Below are 14983 nucleotides of genomic sequence, written 5' to 3'. Positions count from 1 at the left end.
ATTATTATTATTATTATTATCATTATTATCATTATTATTATTATTCATAACAAAAATAATAAGTAAGAAGAATAAGTAGTCTAAGTAGTAATACTTGTTGTAGTAGTATTTTGACAGTTGACAGTGGTCAACATAGGAGGTTATAGCAAATACTCCAGGCTCAACCAATGTATGAAATATTGAAATGAAACGCAGCCAAACATAACATATGATAGGAAACGTTGAATGATCCAGTCTGTCGTCAGTGGAAACCCCTCCTATGTGTGTGTAAGTGAACAGCAGGCCCAGATCAGCTCCGCCTCCTTCTACCATTGGTTGCTCTCGGCCGCCCCGCCTCCAGGAACCAGCCCGCTTGGCCGCTGATGCCAGGCCACCTTAATAACGCATGAACTACAGGAGAAACCGCCAAGAGGAGACAGAACGCGTGAGAGACGGGGACAAGCTGCTGTCGATGCTCCCCAAATATTTATAGATAGCGAAGAGAAGCCGAGGCACAACATAGAGAGCGACACTAAATAAGAAACATTAGAAGAACGGTTTGCGGAAGAGAGCGAAAGGATCACTTTCTTCTACCGGCAAACAGTGCCTGCTGTCTCCCTCCACACAATCACACACAGACACACACCTTCCTGTTGTGGGATTAATGAGCGTACAGAGAGACACCGGTGCGTAAAGTTGATGTGCTGATCCGCCAGTCTCATCTTACACTGTGGACATTATTGTTGTTTTTTTTTTTTGGATGCTGGCTGTGTTCCTGAGGTCCGGGATCCAGCGTGGATTTTAGAACCAATCACAGTGTCTTTGTCTGGATGAGCGAGACTTGTTGGATGGTAAGAGCTCCAGCCAAGCGCTGCTGCTAGACACTGGAAGCGTCCCTTTCAGCGTGTCACAGCGTGTGGAATATGTGGATTTGCATATATCTATAACCAAGATTTGCCGTGTTTAAAAAAAATATATATATTTTTGTTTCTTTCTTTATTTTTCAAATGTGTGCATAATTTTTGTTGATATTTTTTTTTTTTTACTCTTCAACGACAACAGAGATTTCAAGACTTATCGTGCGGAATTACAACCATGAACTTTGTTGTCAGTTTGCTATACATCCTTTTCGCAGCGGTTCTTCACCTATCCACAGTAAAGGTGAGTCTTTGATTTATTTAATGCCCATCTTTATTATTAATAATTAGACTGCTTCTCTTTCACACGTGCTTTTAAAGCTCAACCCATTTTTCTATCCTCAATTATAAGGTTACAGAAAAAGCTGACCAATTAAAACAACTAAATGTGTAATGTGGAAATGTATAAATCATTTTAAAAATATATATTGCATACATGTTGTGTTTGACTGTGTAGGTAGTCTAAACAATCAGCATTTTCTTTTCAGTAATTATCTGAAGGCCTTCGTCTTACATTGTCCCTTTCGTTGAAACCTAAATAGGCCTACATTCGCCTCTTTTCTTCTTCTTTTTTCTTTTTGCAAAGCCAGACTATATTTAAAAATCAGTGAAGTTAAGATTGACCAAGACGCACAATACACAGAGTGATTCTATTAATACACAGAGTGTATTAATAGGATCCATGTCGGCATAATTTAGTTCAAAGCAAAGTACTTCTTTCAATGGAGATAAAGCGTCCATTTGGTTGGTGCGAATGTCATAAAAAAAGTTGTGAAATGTTCTTTAATTAATGTTGCTTGCTGAATTACCTCTGTTACGAATCGAATGATAAATCCACAAAAGTTCCTTAGTTATTACTAATATGGTCAATATTTTTCTGAGAGTGAGCTTACACTGAGAAAATTCTGAATGGAGTTCTGCCTCAGGCGTTTTCATGAGAGCTAAGTATTGTGTAGTTTGAACTCTGTACAGTCGGCCCCCTTAGCTGTTCAGCAGCTGGGTTTAGACATAGGCCAAGTCTTCTTTTTTTTCTCACGGTGATCTGGAGTAGGTGGAAGCTGAGACCCGGTTTCTCCTGTCCTGCCGCCCTGTAGGATGTCCACATCGTTCCCACACACACTGATTTGCTTTCTCACGCAATATCTCGGCCTCTTACAGCAGCCACATGAGGTGAACGGAGGTCTGCCAGGGATGCCGATACGTCACGTCATTTTTTTTAACCCTCAAAACAAGGGCCGATTCCTGTTACGCCTTTCAACGTAAAACTAAGCCACACAACACTTTGACAAAGTGAACCGTTTAAAAAGAAAGCATGTTTTAACAGAATATGCTATCTCTTTAACTATTGAAAACGTATGTCAGTTGTTGGAATATTATTTGGACTCTCTACTTTCATTTTTAAATGATTAATCTCATGAAAGTAAGTAAGCACTAACTCCTATGAGACTTTTAAATGAGCGTGTACAATGTAGATTTAAATGTAGTTTTATTGTCTTTTGGTACATCACAATAAACTGTACGAGCAAAACTATTCAGCGCTTTTATTTTGAAGGTAAATCAGCCTTGCGCCTCAGCTGCGTGTTTGTAGCTTGACTGGGCTGATGCATCTGACTGCACTTGCGAAACAAGCAGAGATAGACTGGAAAATACTGCTTATAAAACAAGGTTTTTAGTGTGTGACACCTTTATTCTAGTATCAGTCTTTACCTTTTTGAATTATAGCTCATGTCATGGTCAGTATTGCATCAGACTGGGCTTCTCTGTGGATCATGGTTTGGTATGGCCACTGAGCTAAAAAAACAAAAACCCAACAACAACAGCTAAACAAAACCTTTCGTAGGCTACTTTCATATACTATCATATATCATGTACTTATTTGGATTTGTTTTGGTGATGACAGAGGCAGTGCTGCATGCAGATGAAAAATATTTGACACCTGCTCTGATGTGCATCTCTTACAGACTGCCAGCATTAACAAGGGAGTGGACAAGAGTAAAAATGAGGGTAAGTTTTCTATCATTGAATCCAAATATCAAGTCTTCATCATACTTGCAGACTTGTAGACTCTGCGGGGGCGGTCCCGGGAAGTCTGCAAATACTGGAACTGTCCAAATCCACAATTTATCCAGTTCACAAGGGCCGAAGCTGACTTTCTGCAGGCTTCCAGAGAAGCTGCTTGGGGTGCAGACTTTACCAGACTAGACTGATTTAACCCACAATTCATTGTAATACAGAAGTGACAGCATAGTTTTCCAATTGATGGCTAACAAAACAAAAGGCAGAAATTATATTCAGCCATATCATGATACAGAAATATGTAGAAGTAGGCTATAGAGGTAGGACATTCTGGAATTGTTGCCATACTGCTTCTGACATGATATATATTGGGACATTTGTTCCTCAGTTTAAACTGAGGATTGTTTGTCTATACAGAGCAGACAGGAATCGAAGTTCCCAGCGGTAAAAGGTCTCACTTGGGACTTTGGAGTCGTCATAAAAGTGTTGCAGATTTCAAAGCAACCATTAATGTGAGAGAAAAGGTAGAAATAAGTCACTGCCGCCACAGTCATTTACAGTTGTTACATTTTTTGTGTTACTTTTTTTGAAAGCAGTCAATACATGAGCAGATAGTCAGCCTTGGTTCAATGCCATACTCATGTTTGTTTGACAGTGACTCTGTTATGCTGAGGCCAAGGTTGGACCTGTTGGTTGGTGATGGATGGAGACAGAGATTAGTCACAACAAACAGCATCACTGGACATGTTGTGTGGTAGTTTTAATTGTTTGTATAGGAGCAGGTACTTTGGCATCTGCATGCAGCTGCCTTACACACCCACACTGTCAGAGATAACACTACCTGTCAAATCGTATACACTGTGATAAGAACGTGGGCTTATTACACCTGGTGGAGAGCTCTGAACTGTTGTTGATATGACTTGCTTAGTCCACCTCAGCCAAGAAGGGCCTTGATATATTTTTCAACAACAACAGATCCCACAAAATGATCAAACCCTAAATTATGTCTTGTGATGCTTTCTGACTTCTCTTCCCTGTCAGTGCCTCCTGGCGACAAGCTCATTTCTTCCTACTGAATATGTAAATCTTTAAAAAGGACTCAAAATATGAAGTTTCATTGGAAAAAAAAGGTCAGTAATTATCGAAAACAGCTGGGCACAGTAGTTTTCAACAAACCAAACATTTCTGAAAGATAAAATTAGTGTTTTTTTTGCACTTTAAGTGCTGTAGTTAGAATTTAGGGCAGCACAATAGTGTATTCAAGATTGAGTCCAAGATCATGAGATGTAGTTGACAGCCCTCGAAAAACGTAGTTAGTGGACCTTGAGTTATGTCTTTTTCATTTTAGAGACTGTGTGGGTAAATGTCCAGAGAACAGTACAAACATAATAATTAGTTTAGTGAGAGCCACAATAACCTTACAAATTAAATAAAACAGTGTTTATATTTTCTTTATCACCTCCTGAATAATCTTGCCAGCTTAAAAGAAAGCCCCTCTCATGATACAGAAAAGCCTAACTTTAGCCTCAACATACCTCACTAATCCACTATTCTTGCTTCATGGTACAGCCCTCTTATGCATGACCAGAGGGCTGCCTCTGAAATAATGTGTAAAAACCTTTAAAATGAAATGAAATACCCAAGAATGCATGAGTGTATTCATAATCATAAAGCAAACACAGTGATTCTGTTGAATTAGTCCCTGGGCAGAGCTTGCACAGGGGTGGGCTTCCTTAGGTCACAGGTGAAGCCTGGCGCCTCAGTGCCTGAGGTCACGGCTGCCCTGACAAACCAGGGGTCAGGACTTAGCCATGGGTTGTTGGGAACCTAGGCTGATCTACTGTGGGCCAAATTATTCCGGGCTGCACAGGGAATTGAAATACAGAGAGGGCTGCCAGTCACTCGGTTAGTTTCTTTAAGTCTCGAGCTTGGTTTGATCACTATCTAACATTGTTATCAAAACTCTGTTATCAACTTATGTTCTGGATCTACAAAGATTACTTGATGCTTGTATGTCATGTTGTATTCAATTTTTGCAGAGGGGATGTCAAGAGATTTAGTATTTTTACTCCATGGCTTCTTTCTATGTAGCTAAAATCTGTCTATATTTGCTCTCATCAGCTTTTTACTCTTTTGTAACATGGCCATATGTCTGCAATTGCATATTCCTAAAGCTTTGTGGTATTTTTTGGTAATCTTGGAATTTTAACTTTTTCCACATTTCCACACATTAATGGGAGTTTATTGGAGCATATCCTAATGTTATGTCAATTTTCACCAAATTTTTGGATGGCTGTTTACCACTACTTTACTAACTTTGAACTTTGAACATTTCTTAAAAAGAAAAAAATAGCTATAGGAAACAAGCAGTGAATGTTGGGCTGGAGAAGTATCCATTATAATATAAATATTTTTTCACTTTTGGCACCGACTATAAAGATTGTGAGAGTAATGATGATTGTGATGATGATGATAATGATGATGATGATGATGATGATGATGAAGAAAAGCTGATTAATCCTTTTCTCTTTTTACAGTCATCCCTCTCCTAGATGTTTTTAACAAGAGTCAGTGTCAGCCCAGAGAGGAGCTTGTGGACATCTCCAAAGAGTACCCGGGGGACACAGAATACACCTACGCTCCTTCCTACGTCGTCCTCAACCGCTGCAGCGGCTGGTGCAATGATGAAGCAATGGAGTGTGTACCTACGCAAACAGGCAACATCACAATGCAGGTAAGCCCAGGGCTAACCAGGGTTCAGAAAGCTGCTGTCTGTTGATTAAACAGAAAAAAAAAATTGACACCTAAATCATCCAGAGACCACTAAGACTTCATGCTAGAGCTTAGCCAAAGAATTGTTGTTGAGATGTTTCGGTTGTCATCAAATATTCAGTTGGATTATCGTGTGACTTAATTTGTATACCGTCAAACCTCAAATCATTGTGATTATTAGAGACATACAACTAACATACAGAAGCAGAGCAGAGAAAGTGAGTTGGCGAGACATCTTAAATATCTTGTTAAACTCGCCACTGTGTTTGAAGCCATGTCTGTGGGGTCAGTGCCTCTCCTGTCTGTTCACCATGCCAGCTGTTTGGCATGGATGTCGGCTGTAGACTATAGGGTCATAGAGTAATAAAGCCAGGTCACAACTTCAAGCTGTGTGGTTCAGGAGCGATCAGGGCTGTGTTGCTCAGACTGTAGATGACGAAAAGTGTCATTGATGTTCTTTTAATCCAAACCTTGCTTATGTCCTCTGTTTCTTTTGAAGGTAATGAGGATTAGACCATTGATAGCGGAACATATTATTCAATTAAGGTTCACAGAGCATCAAAAGTGTGAATGCAGGTAAGAGACTATATGAGACCTAACACACAGTGACAGTGATATAATTAAAAGGAGAAACTAAATAATCTTCCTCTTTTTTGATTTCAGACTAAAGCCAGATGTTCAAGCAAAGAAAGAATAGTAAGTACGTGTTTTTATTTCTTTTCTCAATTTGAAAGGTTTTGGTGCTGGTGGCAGGATCTCACCTACTGCAAAAAACTTTACTTCATTCCTGTCCACCCCTGGTTAGCTTCACTTTTGACTCTAAATTGCTGAGCATAGCTGTCTCTTTCTATTACCTCTTTCACACTAACGACCAGGGTTGTTCTAGGCTTATCTGACCTGTGTCCAACCCAAGCCAGTCTTCATGACAATTCAGATATTACCTGATTTTGTAATATGGATACTTCAGATTTGCAGTGTCTGTCAATCAACAGCCTTTTTTTCCTCTGTCTACAGTACATACTTATAATACTGGACACATACTTAATAAAGGAACATTTTCATTTGTGTTCCTTTCAATCCAATTTAACAGAAAGTGACCACGGCTAGTTATGCCATGATTTAGGAAGTCAAAAGTATCCAAGTCAAGTACCATCATGTTTTCTTCTTGGAGTTGGAGGTAGAGAGTAGGGCCTTCAGGTCTTCCACCTATCTTTACATGGCTCTTACACTTTGAGCGTGTACTTTTTATGGCAGCAGGTTTAGTACTTTATGGTGCGGCTATAGCAGAGTGAGGTGAGTGATTGAGGCGTAGCCAGCCAGCTTCGGACCACCCGCTGCTGTCTGCACTCTTGTCTCCAGTTGCACAAACCTGACCCTCGGCCCTCGACTACTTCTCCAGTCTAATCATAGCAACAGGTGTCATGCAGTTAACCTATTTTTATTTTTAGTGGTGTAAATAGAGGATGAACTCGGAGGCGAGCAGAAGTGTCCTCGCTGATTGAGAGAAAACACTCACTGTCACAGCTGACAAAGGGTTGTGTGTGTTTGACATATACATGCATGTGGTTTGTATGTGTCTTGAAGCTTTTCAGCAGCAGGTCAGGTTGTTTAATTGGATCAGACGAGTATGTGTGTGCCGCCTGTGCCTTGGCAGGTTAATAGCTGATGTACTGGTGGAGCAGAGATGGGATCATGTTAGCTAAGTCAGAACTGGTTCCACTGAGCTGAGCTTCATCCAGCCTTGTTCCATGTCTGCCTGTCATTGTGCACGTAGGTGGCTAGTTTACCATGTGGTAGGGTGGAGGGGAGGCTACAGTCCTATCCTATGGATCAGTATCCATGGCTGCTCATGAGGAGACCAGATTACTGCAGATGGTTTGTTGGTTGATTACCTCTTGTTTGGTTTATCAGCTATTGATTGAACCCTGAATGCCAGTCCCTGCATCTGCTTAGGTCTCTTTTTTCCTGCTTTCTCTTCTGTTTATCACACTGTAAAAAAAAGATGAACGATAGCTACTCAATAAAATTAAGGCAACAGATTGCACGCAATTTTATTTATTAAATCTAACTACGTTACAAGTTGAGTTAATAACAACTTAACAGGGAGTGCCTGTCAATTAAAAACGGACTAATTCTATTGTGTTGGATTCATTCAAAATTCTCTTGATTGAGAATTACAAACACATAAAGATTATATTTAATGTGATCAAAATAAGTAGATTCTATCTCAAACATTTTTATATTAAAGTTACTTAAACAACTGCCTCAAAATCAAGGACGCATTTATATTTAATACATTTTATCAAATATATTAAGTAAAATGAAATGACTACAGAATAATTTATTACAGTGCAGGCAGAAGGGCTGAAAGCTAAAGACTCCAGCAGGATTATTGAGTCCTGACCCACTGCTGCAGTATATCTTGGCATCAGCATGCTATCCTTTTGATGGTTGATGCCAAATAACTTTTTGGTGTCTTCTAAATATACCTTTTGTACACAGATTCAATCTGTTACCTATGTCCTTTTTTATATCTGCAACAACATTTCTGTGCCATGGTATTTGTCATGTTATCTCCATAAGAAAAGGATATTGTGAAGTCTGTCTGTTGGCCTGTAGTGTGCTGCACTGATAAGTATTTTAAACAGGAGGTCTCGTAGATGATACACAACTTTATCCTGCTGCTTGGATGTGTGTTTGGTAAAGCATAATCGGTTCTTTGAGACAAAGCAAAGCTCCTTTTATATATCTAGTGCTGTCCTTGTTGTGTCTTTGGTGTGACCTTCCATCTCATAAGCTGAGCATTGTAACAGATACGGCAGCAACTATAGTGTCTACCTCAATGTCAAACTATTACATGTTCATTTTGAATCTTTGTGCACCACTTATAGGTGACACCCTGTACCAAGCCTTTAGGGATATATTATGAAATACTGGGCAGAGTGGGCTCTGTTGGCTTTGGCTCCAGCTACTTTACTTCAGGTTCTGCTGTAATGATGGATAATTGACAAAATCCGAGAATCATCTTTGGCTGTTTGTTAAAACTTAAATTTCAACATTTTATTCACAGAATTGATTTTCAAGCATGATCTGAATTTGTAATTTGTGTTCTTGTTGAAACAGAATTTTGGGGCATTAAAAATAAAAATTTGGGTTGGTTTATTAGCTCACCTGCAAGTGTAATGTTAGTGTATGTCACCGTTGAAGATTTTGTGATTTCCAGAGAGCATTTCAATGCTTCTTAAGGAAAAATAATGGCCACGCTGGAATAATGCTACTTCTACGCTCCCTTAACTGAGTAGACTTACTTTGTGATTTACACGAATGCAGCATCAAACATATGACATTAGTCTATGAGCTGAAACATCACATCTGAGCCACAATTCCTGTTTGTGTGTAAAAAAAATGTTCATATTGTATTTACAAAGTGATCATAGTGAGGGCTGGTTTGGGATGTGTGGAGGAGATGAAGGATAGGGATGTTGCATGAGTGTCTGTGTCCGCTCTTTCTGCAGTATTTGCTCTATAGCTTAGATCTCTCTCCTTGTTTCTCCCATTTTGCCTCCCTTGCAGCCACTGTGGGCCTTGCTCAGAGAGAAGAAAGCGCTTGTTTGTGCAGGACCCTCTCACCTGTAAATGTTCCTGCAAATTCACACAATTAGACTGCAAGTCCAGGCACCTTGAGTTAAACGAAAGAACTTGCAGGTTTGTTTACCTTACATACACGATAAACAATAAGCCCTGAATTCCCTTTCTAACCCCCTGTCTACCTATCTCTGTGCTTCCTGCAACAATTCATTTCATGCTTCTTCTTCCTGCTTTTTGATGTTGTGTTAGTGTTTGTACAGGAGTATGTGGTAGCTCTGTGCTGCTCAGTGCTTGCATTGTCTCTTAAGATTCAACGTGTTGATGATTACCACTGAGATGTTTGAAATCATTCTGCATGTTAAAGATGTTACATGTGACTGGTTGCATGACACTTTTGCATGTACTAAAGAAGCGTGGTTTAGGGTTACAAACTACCAGACCCACACATTCCATATTAAGTCAGTCTGGATGAAGCAACCAGCAGCCTTTATTTATAATTAGAAATGCCACCTCAACAATAATTTTTCAATGTACTTATTTTTTCAATCATCATGAGCTGATGTGAAAAGTGAAAAGCTTGTATCTTAATGTTTTGGTGAAGTAAGACAGTATTTTTCATCATTCAATAGCAACCTTGTTTTAGCTGGAAGACAAAAGCTATTACATAAAGGAAAGGGTTTTATGGTTTTATAAGCTTAAGAGGATTGCGCCATGGAGGGATGTGTAAACCTTTAAAGGGTGAGTTCGCCCTTTTTTTTTCACTAAACTCTGGTAAGCATACATTCTTATTTGTCCAGTAGTTTTTACTTTTACTGGGCTGACATCTATTTTTCCATTTCCATCCATTTTGCATGGCCAGATACCATTAGAAATAACTGAAAATCTAATTTTTCCCCATTCAATTTTTGATGGAACAAGAATCACCAATTTTGAGATACAAGGTTTTCACATTTCAGTAACAATAAGTCTGTCTACCTGTAATGGAGGTGCTTTCCATCTGGCTTTAGTTCAAGTAGAGAAGGAGTAAAAAAAAAAAAAGATCTATTAGGTCTGCCAGGGTGTCAATAATTATTCATTTTAACAGGGTATTGCAGGGAATTGTGTCCATGCTGCTTGCGCATCACATTTACTAATGTATTATTTTCATATGAACTCAAATCATATTACTAATGAGTTGAGTTAAACTCATCACCCCAACTATGTGCAGCATATAGCCAAATAGAAAAGTGCTGGGACTGCTGCCCCTAATTAACAAGGTTTACGACCTCTCCTGACCCAGCCACTTCCATGACCTCTGACCCCCCAGGGACCCCCCACACAGCTTTGGATTTAGAGAACCACACACTTATGGGTGAAGAGACCACTGACATGATTCCAGTTGACTTGTTCAGTGTTCAGAAGAGAGGGTGAAGGGACCTGAGGATGGGGACTCTCTGGAACTGGAGTTAGAACGTGTTTACTTCCACCAATCCAATCCAGCCCAAACCCCAGATCCAGCTAGAACCCGGGCCCTGATCCCTTAGCTATCAAAAAATGTTATGACATGAAAACTTGATGTGAAGGTTTAATTGGTTGTCTATGTTTTACTTAATTTTAATTACCTCATTTATTTTACTGAAAAAGTACATTTCATATTCAGCAAAACTAGTACCAGGAACTGGAAACTGACCCAGATCATCTATCCCCAAACCCCCAGTGTCCCCCACTATCCACCTATGCTTCCTGTTCTGCCCGTCTCTAAAGAATCCCTTTGTTTTGCATGGATGAGTTATGTGTAAGACATCATTCTCATATTCTGGGAGGCGAGGCTGTGTAAGACCAATTTCCTTCTTGTCACTTAACCAGATTTTCATCTTGTCTTCCACAGATGTGATAAACCGAGAAGATGAACCCAGCAACACTGTTATGAAGGAATTCTTTTCTTGGCACAGCACTTTCAAACCTGAGGATGCATTCCCTGCAAGGACACAAAATGACAATGCAAGACAGGAAATCCTTGAAACAGATCTTGCCACTGTCTTTATTCCACCTAAAGATATTAATATATATGTATATATATACTTTTAGTACATCGACAATGTGTATTGCTGCTACTTAAAACAATACTATTTAAAGTGAAACGAATGCGCCACTGGCGTGTGAATGGGAAAGGTTTCAGTGATGTTCTGCTCATGGGTAGAACTGGTAGACGAAATCTATTATTTTATTAACACTTCACTGGATGCTGGTCTACTGTGGATATCTTTAATATTTCTAAATAACTAGTGACACCAACTTTAACGAGCGGTGCAGCAGAAGCTGAACTCACTTCCAAACTCTGACATAAGGACTAAGAGGAGAAGGAGCGAGGACGAGGAGGCGGAAGTGGAGGAATGCCTGTTGTACTTGAACTGAATGGCAGGTCCAAGAACTGTTTCCCTCTGTGACATGATGTGAAGTTTTGTCTCCACTGTATGGAGTAACTCCAGTTTATGTGAGAATACACCTAAAAAGTGTCTCAGAGTTTCCTGACTGTGACTGCGGATGCATGTTATGTGCCAAGGTGACGGATAATGTGAACATGACCTTCCTTCCTCATAGGGTTACATGATGTTAGCAGGAACTGAACTAGTTAAACAGGTCAGGTAGATAATCATTTTAGCAGGTAGAAATATTTTAGTCAATGTTAAAAATTAATTTAGGGTTAGGCATCCATAAGTGTTGGCAAGTAAAAAATGACAAGAGTTCCATCAGGGTTATGGGTAAGAATCAAGTACCTGTTTCTGGTAGTGCCTCCTTCATGTAATCCTTCCTGGTGGGAAAACAGATTTGTCTCTCTTTTTGTGCACAGAGTTTATTATTTATATTTTGTGGTATTGTGTTCCTTTCACAAACTGTCTTGAGACTAGGCTGTCTAAAGGGATATTACTGTAGGTATATACAGAGACAAGAAGGGACTAGACAAGCTGATCGTAGATCAGATCAGCATGTCGCTGTTGAAATCCGTAACTTTTCCTTATTTAATGGCTTTGTTTGTGTTCCAAAGAAATAGGCATCCACAACAGAGCAGTTCATCATAAACGATCTGTATATACTTACTAGGTATTCCTTCGTCTAGTACTTTGTCTAAATATTTATATGCAGTGTTATTTTTATTTGTAAGCCTCACCTGTCTGAAGATTGAATGGAGAACATGTATGACTGTAGAATCCTTCCTTTTTTCTTTTTTTTTTTGAGGGGGATGGGGGGTGGGTGGTATAAATGCTTTGACATTCCTGATTTAAACTAAAGCTGTGTTTGTCATGGTGGGGGCCTGTTGACCGAAAGAAACCCCAGTCACCAACATGTGCGTGAATGATTTGCCAACACAGATGTTTTTCATTTTGGACTAAGGCTATGGACACGTGGTTTTGCACTTGTGGGCCCAAAGGCGTGTCATATGGAGGACTGAGGGCGTCTTGTTGCTGGTGCTCAGCTCTGACCTAATATAGTGAAGAATTGAACCAGACTGAGGCCTCTAGTCTGACGGTGGTAAACTGGCATTGTGTTGATTTTTTTTTAACACAGGCGCTACTATAACTTCCTCATTCCCAAGTATTACACTGTTATGTGGTTCAGTAGGTTACTGCCACTTACCACAAATCAAACATCCTTTAATGCCAAACTCTTCCGGTGTGGAAAAAAAACCCTCCTCATCCATGTGTCATAATACAGAAGAAATATGACATAATGTTCAGTGTAGTTGCATGGAATATTTTCAGTAGTGGATGACAAGGAAACACAAGTTACAGGAACAAAAAAAAGATGTACTGATATACAGTGCCTGTGCTTTCACATCAACTATTTAGCTTAAAAAAAAGAGTTGGTCCATGATAAAAACAATTTAGTTGTGACATTTATATCAATTCTGTGTTGCCTGGCAAGTGTTGGGATATTCATGTGCAAGAATTGGTAACTTGTGCTCTCAAGTTAATAACTATTTATTCCCTTGAAATAACAACTTGTGTGCTCAAATGAGTTTTTACATACATTCCTTTACAGAGTATTTACATGTACCTCAGTAAGAAATCAAATCAAATCCATACATTGTCCACTGTTTATTTCAGCACGTGTACACCCAAAAGCCAAAACTGGTCAACAAAAACTACACCGATGGAGAAACATCCATGTTTCATGTTTATTGTTTTGTCAGAGTGAGTGTTCATAGTTTGAAGACATGTGAATCTATTATTTATTTGAAGGAACGATTGACTAATTTGTGTGCACAAATTATTCATCCAATGTCATGAATTCTTAACTTTACTACCTGCAAGGCACTGTACAATATCATTAGAAAGTGTCAAAAGATCTGTCAAAACTCAAAGTCAGTTATTCTGTAGTCCATTTCTATAATATAGGGTCACTTTTTTTCTTGACTCCTACCTGTGTCCCTATTGGTGTCAGCTGTACCACTGCTGTTCATGTGAATGGACTTTCTGTGCTGCCACCCTCAAACTTGGGGCCTGAGAGTGTCTTCACTGACCCCGGCTGCTGCCTTAGTGCCTAGACTCTCCAGTCCTCTGATGATGACAACATTCTATTTGTATTTAAATGACAGACTTGCTTGAGTTTATACAGCAACACATATTTAGTATATTTTCACATTAATATATTTATTGTGCTGTAAAATGTTATTAATACGCTTTTTGTTGTTTTTGGTGTAAGCATTAAACATATTTATTTTGAAAATACATTGAATATGTTTTGTTTTTTTAAATTAAATGTTAACTAATGTAAAAGCTTCTGTTTTCAGTGTGAAAATGCTGCTGTCAGAAACAGCTAATTAAGTAAAATGAAACATTTCACATACTGGTAGAGAGTTTTTCTTCAGCTCATCTGGACCTTCCCTATGGCTTTCTGTCAGTGGCCACCAGCATGGATGAAAGCAGGAGGAAATTCAAAAGCCATTTAGGCTATACTACCGCTGGTTGCTATTTATTGCTCAATTAGAAAAAAATGAAATGCAACTGTTTTGAAGTAAAATCTTTTGTAAATCAGTACTTCTTTCCATTACAAATTTTCACTGACACTTGTTTCATAGGCAAGCATCTGGTTTCTGCAGATATGGCAAGCCTGTCAGTATTGGTTTCTTATAACAAGGACAATCTTTTCATAATCATAATCTTAACCATGAACTTTTATGTTGTCATAAGCCCTGGGGCTTGTCCAGTGGCCTCGGGTGGCACAGGCCACTCCTGAAAGCTGATTGGCTATGCCAGGTGCCTCCCCATTATCTTGAAGTATAATTGGCTATCTGCCCAGTCAGAGGCAGGACTTCAGGCTTTTTTTCCAGTCTTGGCTAACACGACTGTCTCCGTTTAAACCTCTTCAACTCCTTGAGGATGCCGGCGTCCTCGACCGACTTTCTGTCTTTCAGAGGCTGCAGCAGGCTCATGTTTAATGCCACAGTGAAAGGCTGACATATGAAACTAGAACACCTAATGAATCCATTGATATTGATATCCATTCCACTGATGTCATGCTAGCATGGCAATATTCAAAGTGGCCCTTTGACCTCTGACCTTAAGATATCTGACTGAAAATGGGTTATATGGGTACAAGTTTCTTTGAAAATCACCTTTGAAAACAAATCACAGCATGGATTTTTCTATAGTGTTCGTGTCCTAAAGTTGTATTCTGGAGGGATTTTTTAAACATTTTTATCGATTATTAGGGGGTCAAAGATTGTTGGA

The 14983-nt window shown here is 39.3% G+C and overlaps 1 protein-coding gene across 1 annotated transcript; it reads left to right on the top strand.

Annotated features, from left to right (window-relative positions):
• Positions 1 to 374: 374 nt before the first annotated feature.
• Positions 375 to 13975, top strand: vegfaa (vascular endothelial growth factor Aa). Its single transcript, XM_059340175.1, has 8 exons — positions 375 to 830; positions 1042 to 1140; positions 2858 to 2900; positions 5450 to 5646; positions 6184 to 6260; positions 6348 to 6380; positions 9258 to 9389; positions 11140 to 13975. Exons 1-8 carry the CDS (start codon positions 810 to 812, stop codon positions 11159 to 11161), a joined length of 624 nt encoding a protein of 207 aa, XP_059196158.1. The 5' UTR covers positions 375 to 809; the 3' UTR covers positions 11162 to 13975.
• Positions 13976 to 14983: the final 1008 nt, after the last annotated feature.

The sequence above is a fragment of the Centropristis striata genome, chromosome 8 (assembly GCF_030273125.1).
Source record: "Centropristis striata isolate RG_2023a ecotype Rhode Island chromosome 8, C.striata_1.0, whole genome shotgun sequence".
Taxonomy (NCBI): Eukaryota; Metazoa; Chordata; class Actinopteri; order Perciformes; family Serranidae; genus Centropristis; species Centropristis striata.
Note: the sequence above shows the minus strand (reverse complement) of the source record. Positions and strands in the feature narration are given on the sequence as shown.

Excerpts from the sequence above, each read along its gene's own strand:
- vegfaa (XM_059340175.1), top strand. The coding sequence starts at position 810 with ATGAGCGAGACTTGTTGGATG. Across the intron at positions 831-1,041 it reads TGAGCGAGACTTGTTGGATG|AGATTTCAAGACTTATCGTG; the intron begins GTAAGAGCTCCA and ends CAACGACAACAG. Across the intron at positions 6,261-6,347 it reads CATCAAAAGTGTGAATGCAG|ACTAAAGCCAGATGTTCAAG; the intron begins GTAAGAGACTAT and ends TTTTGATTTCAG.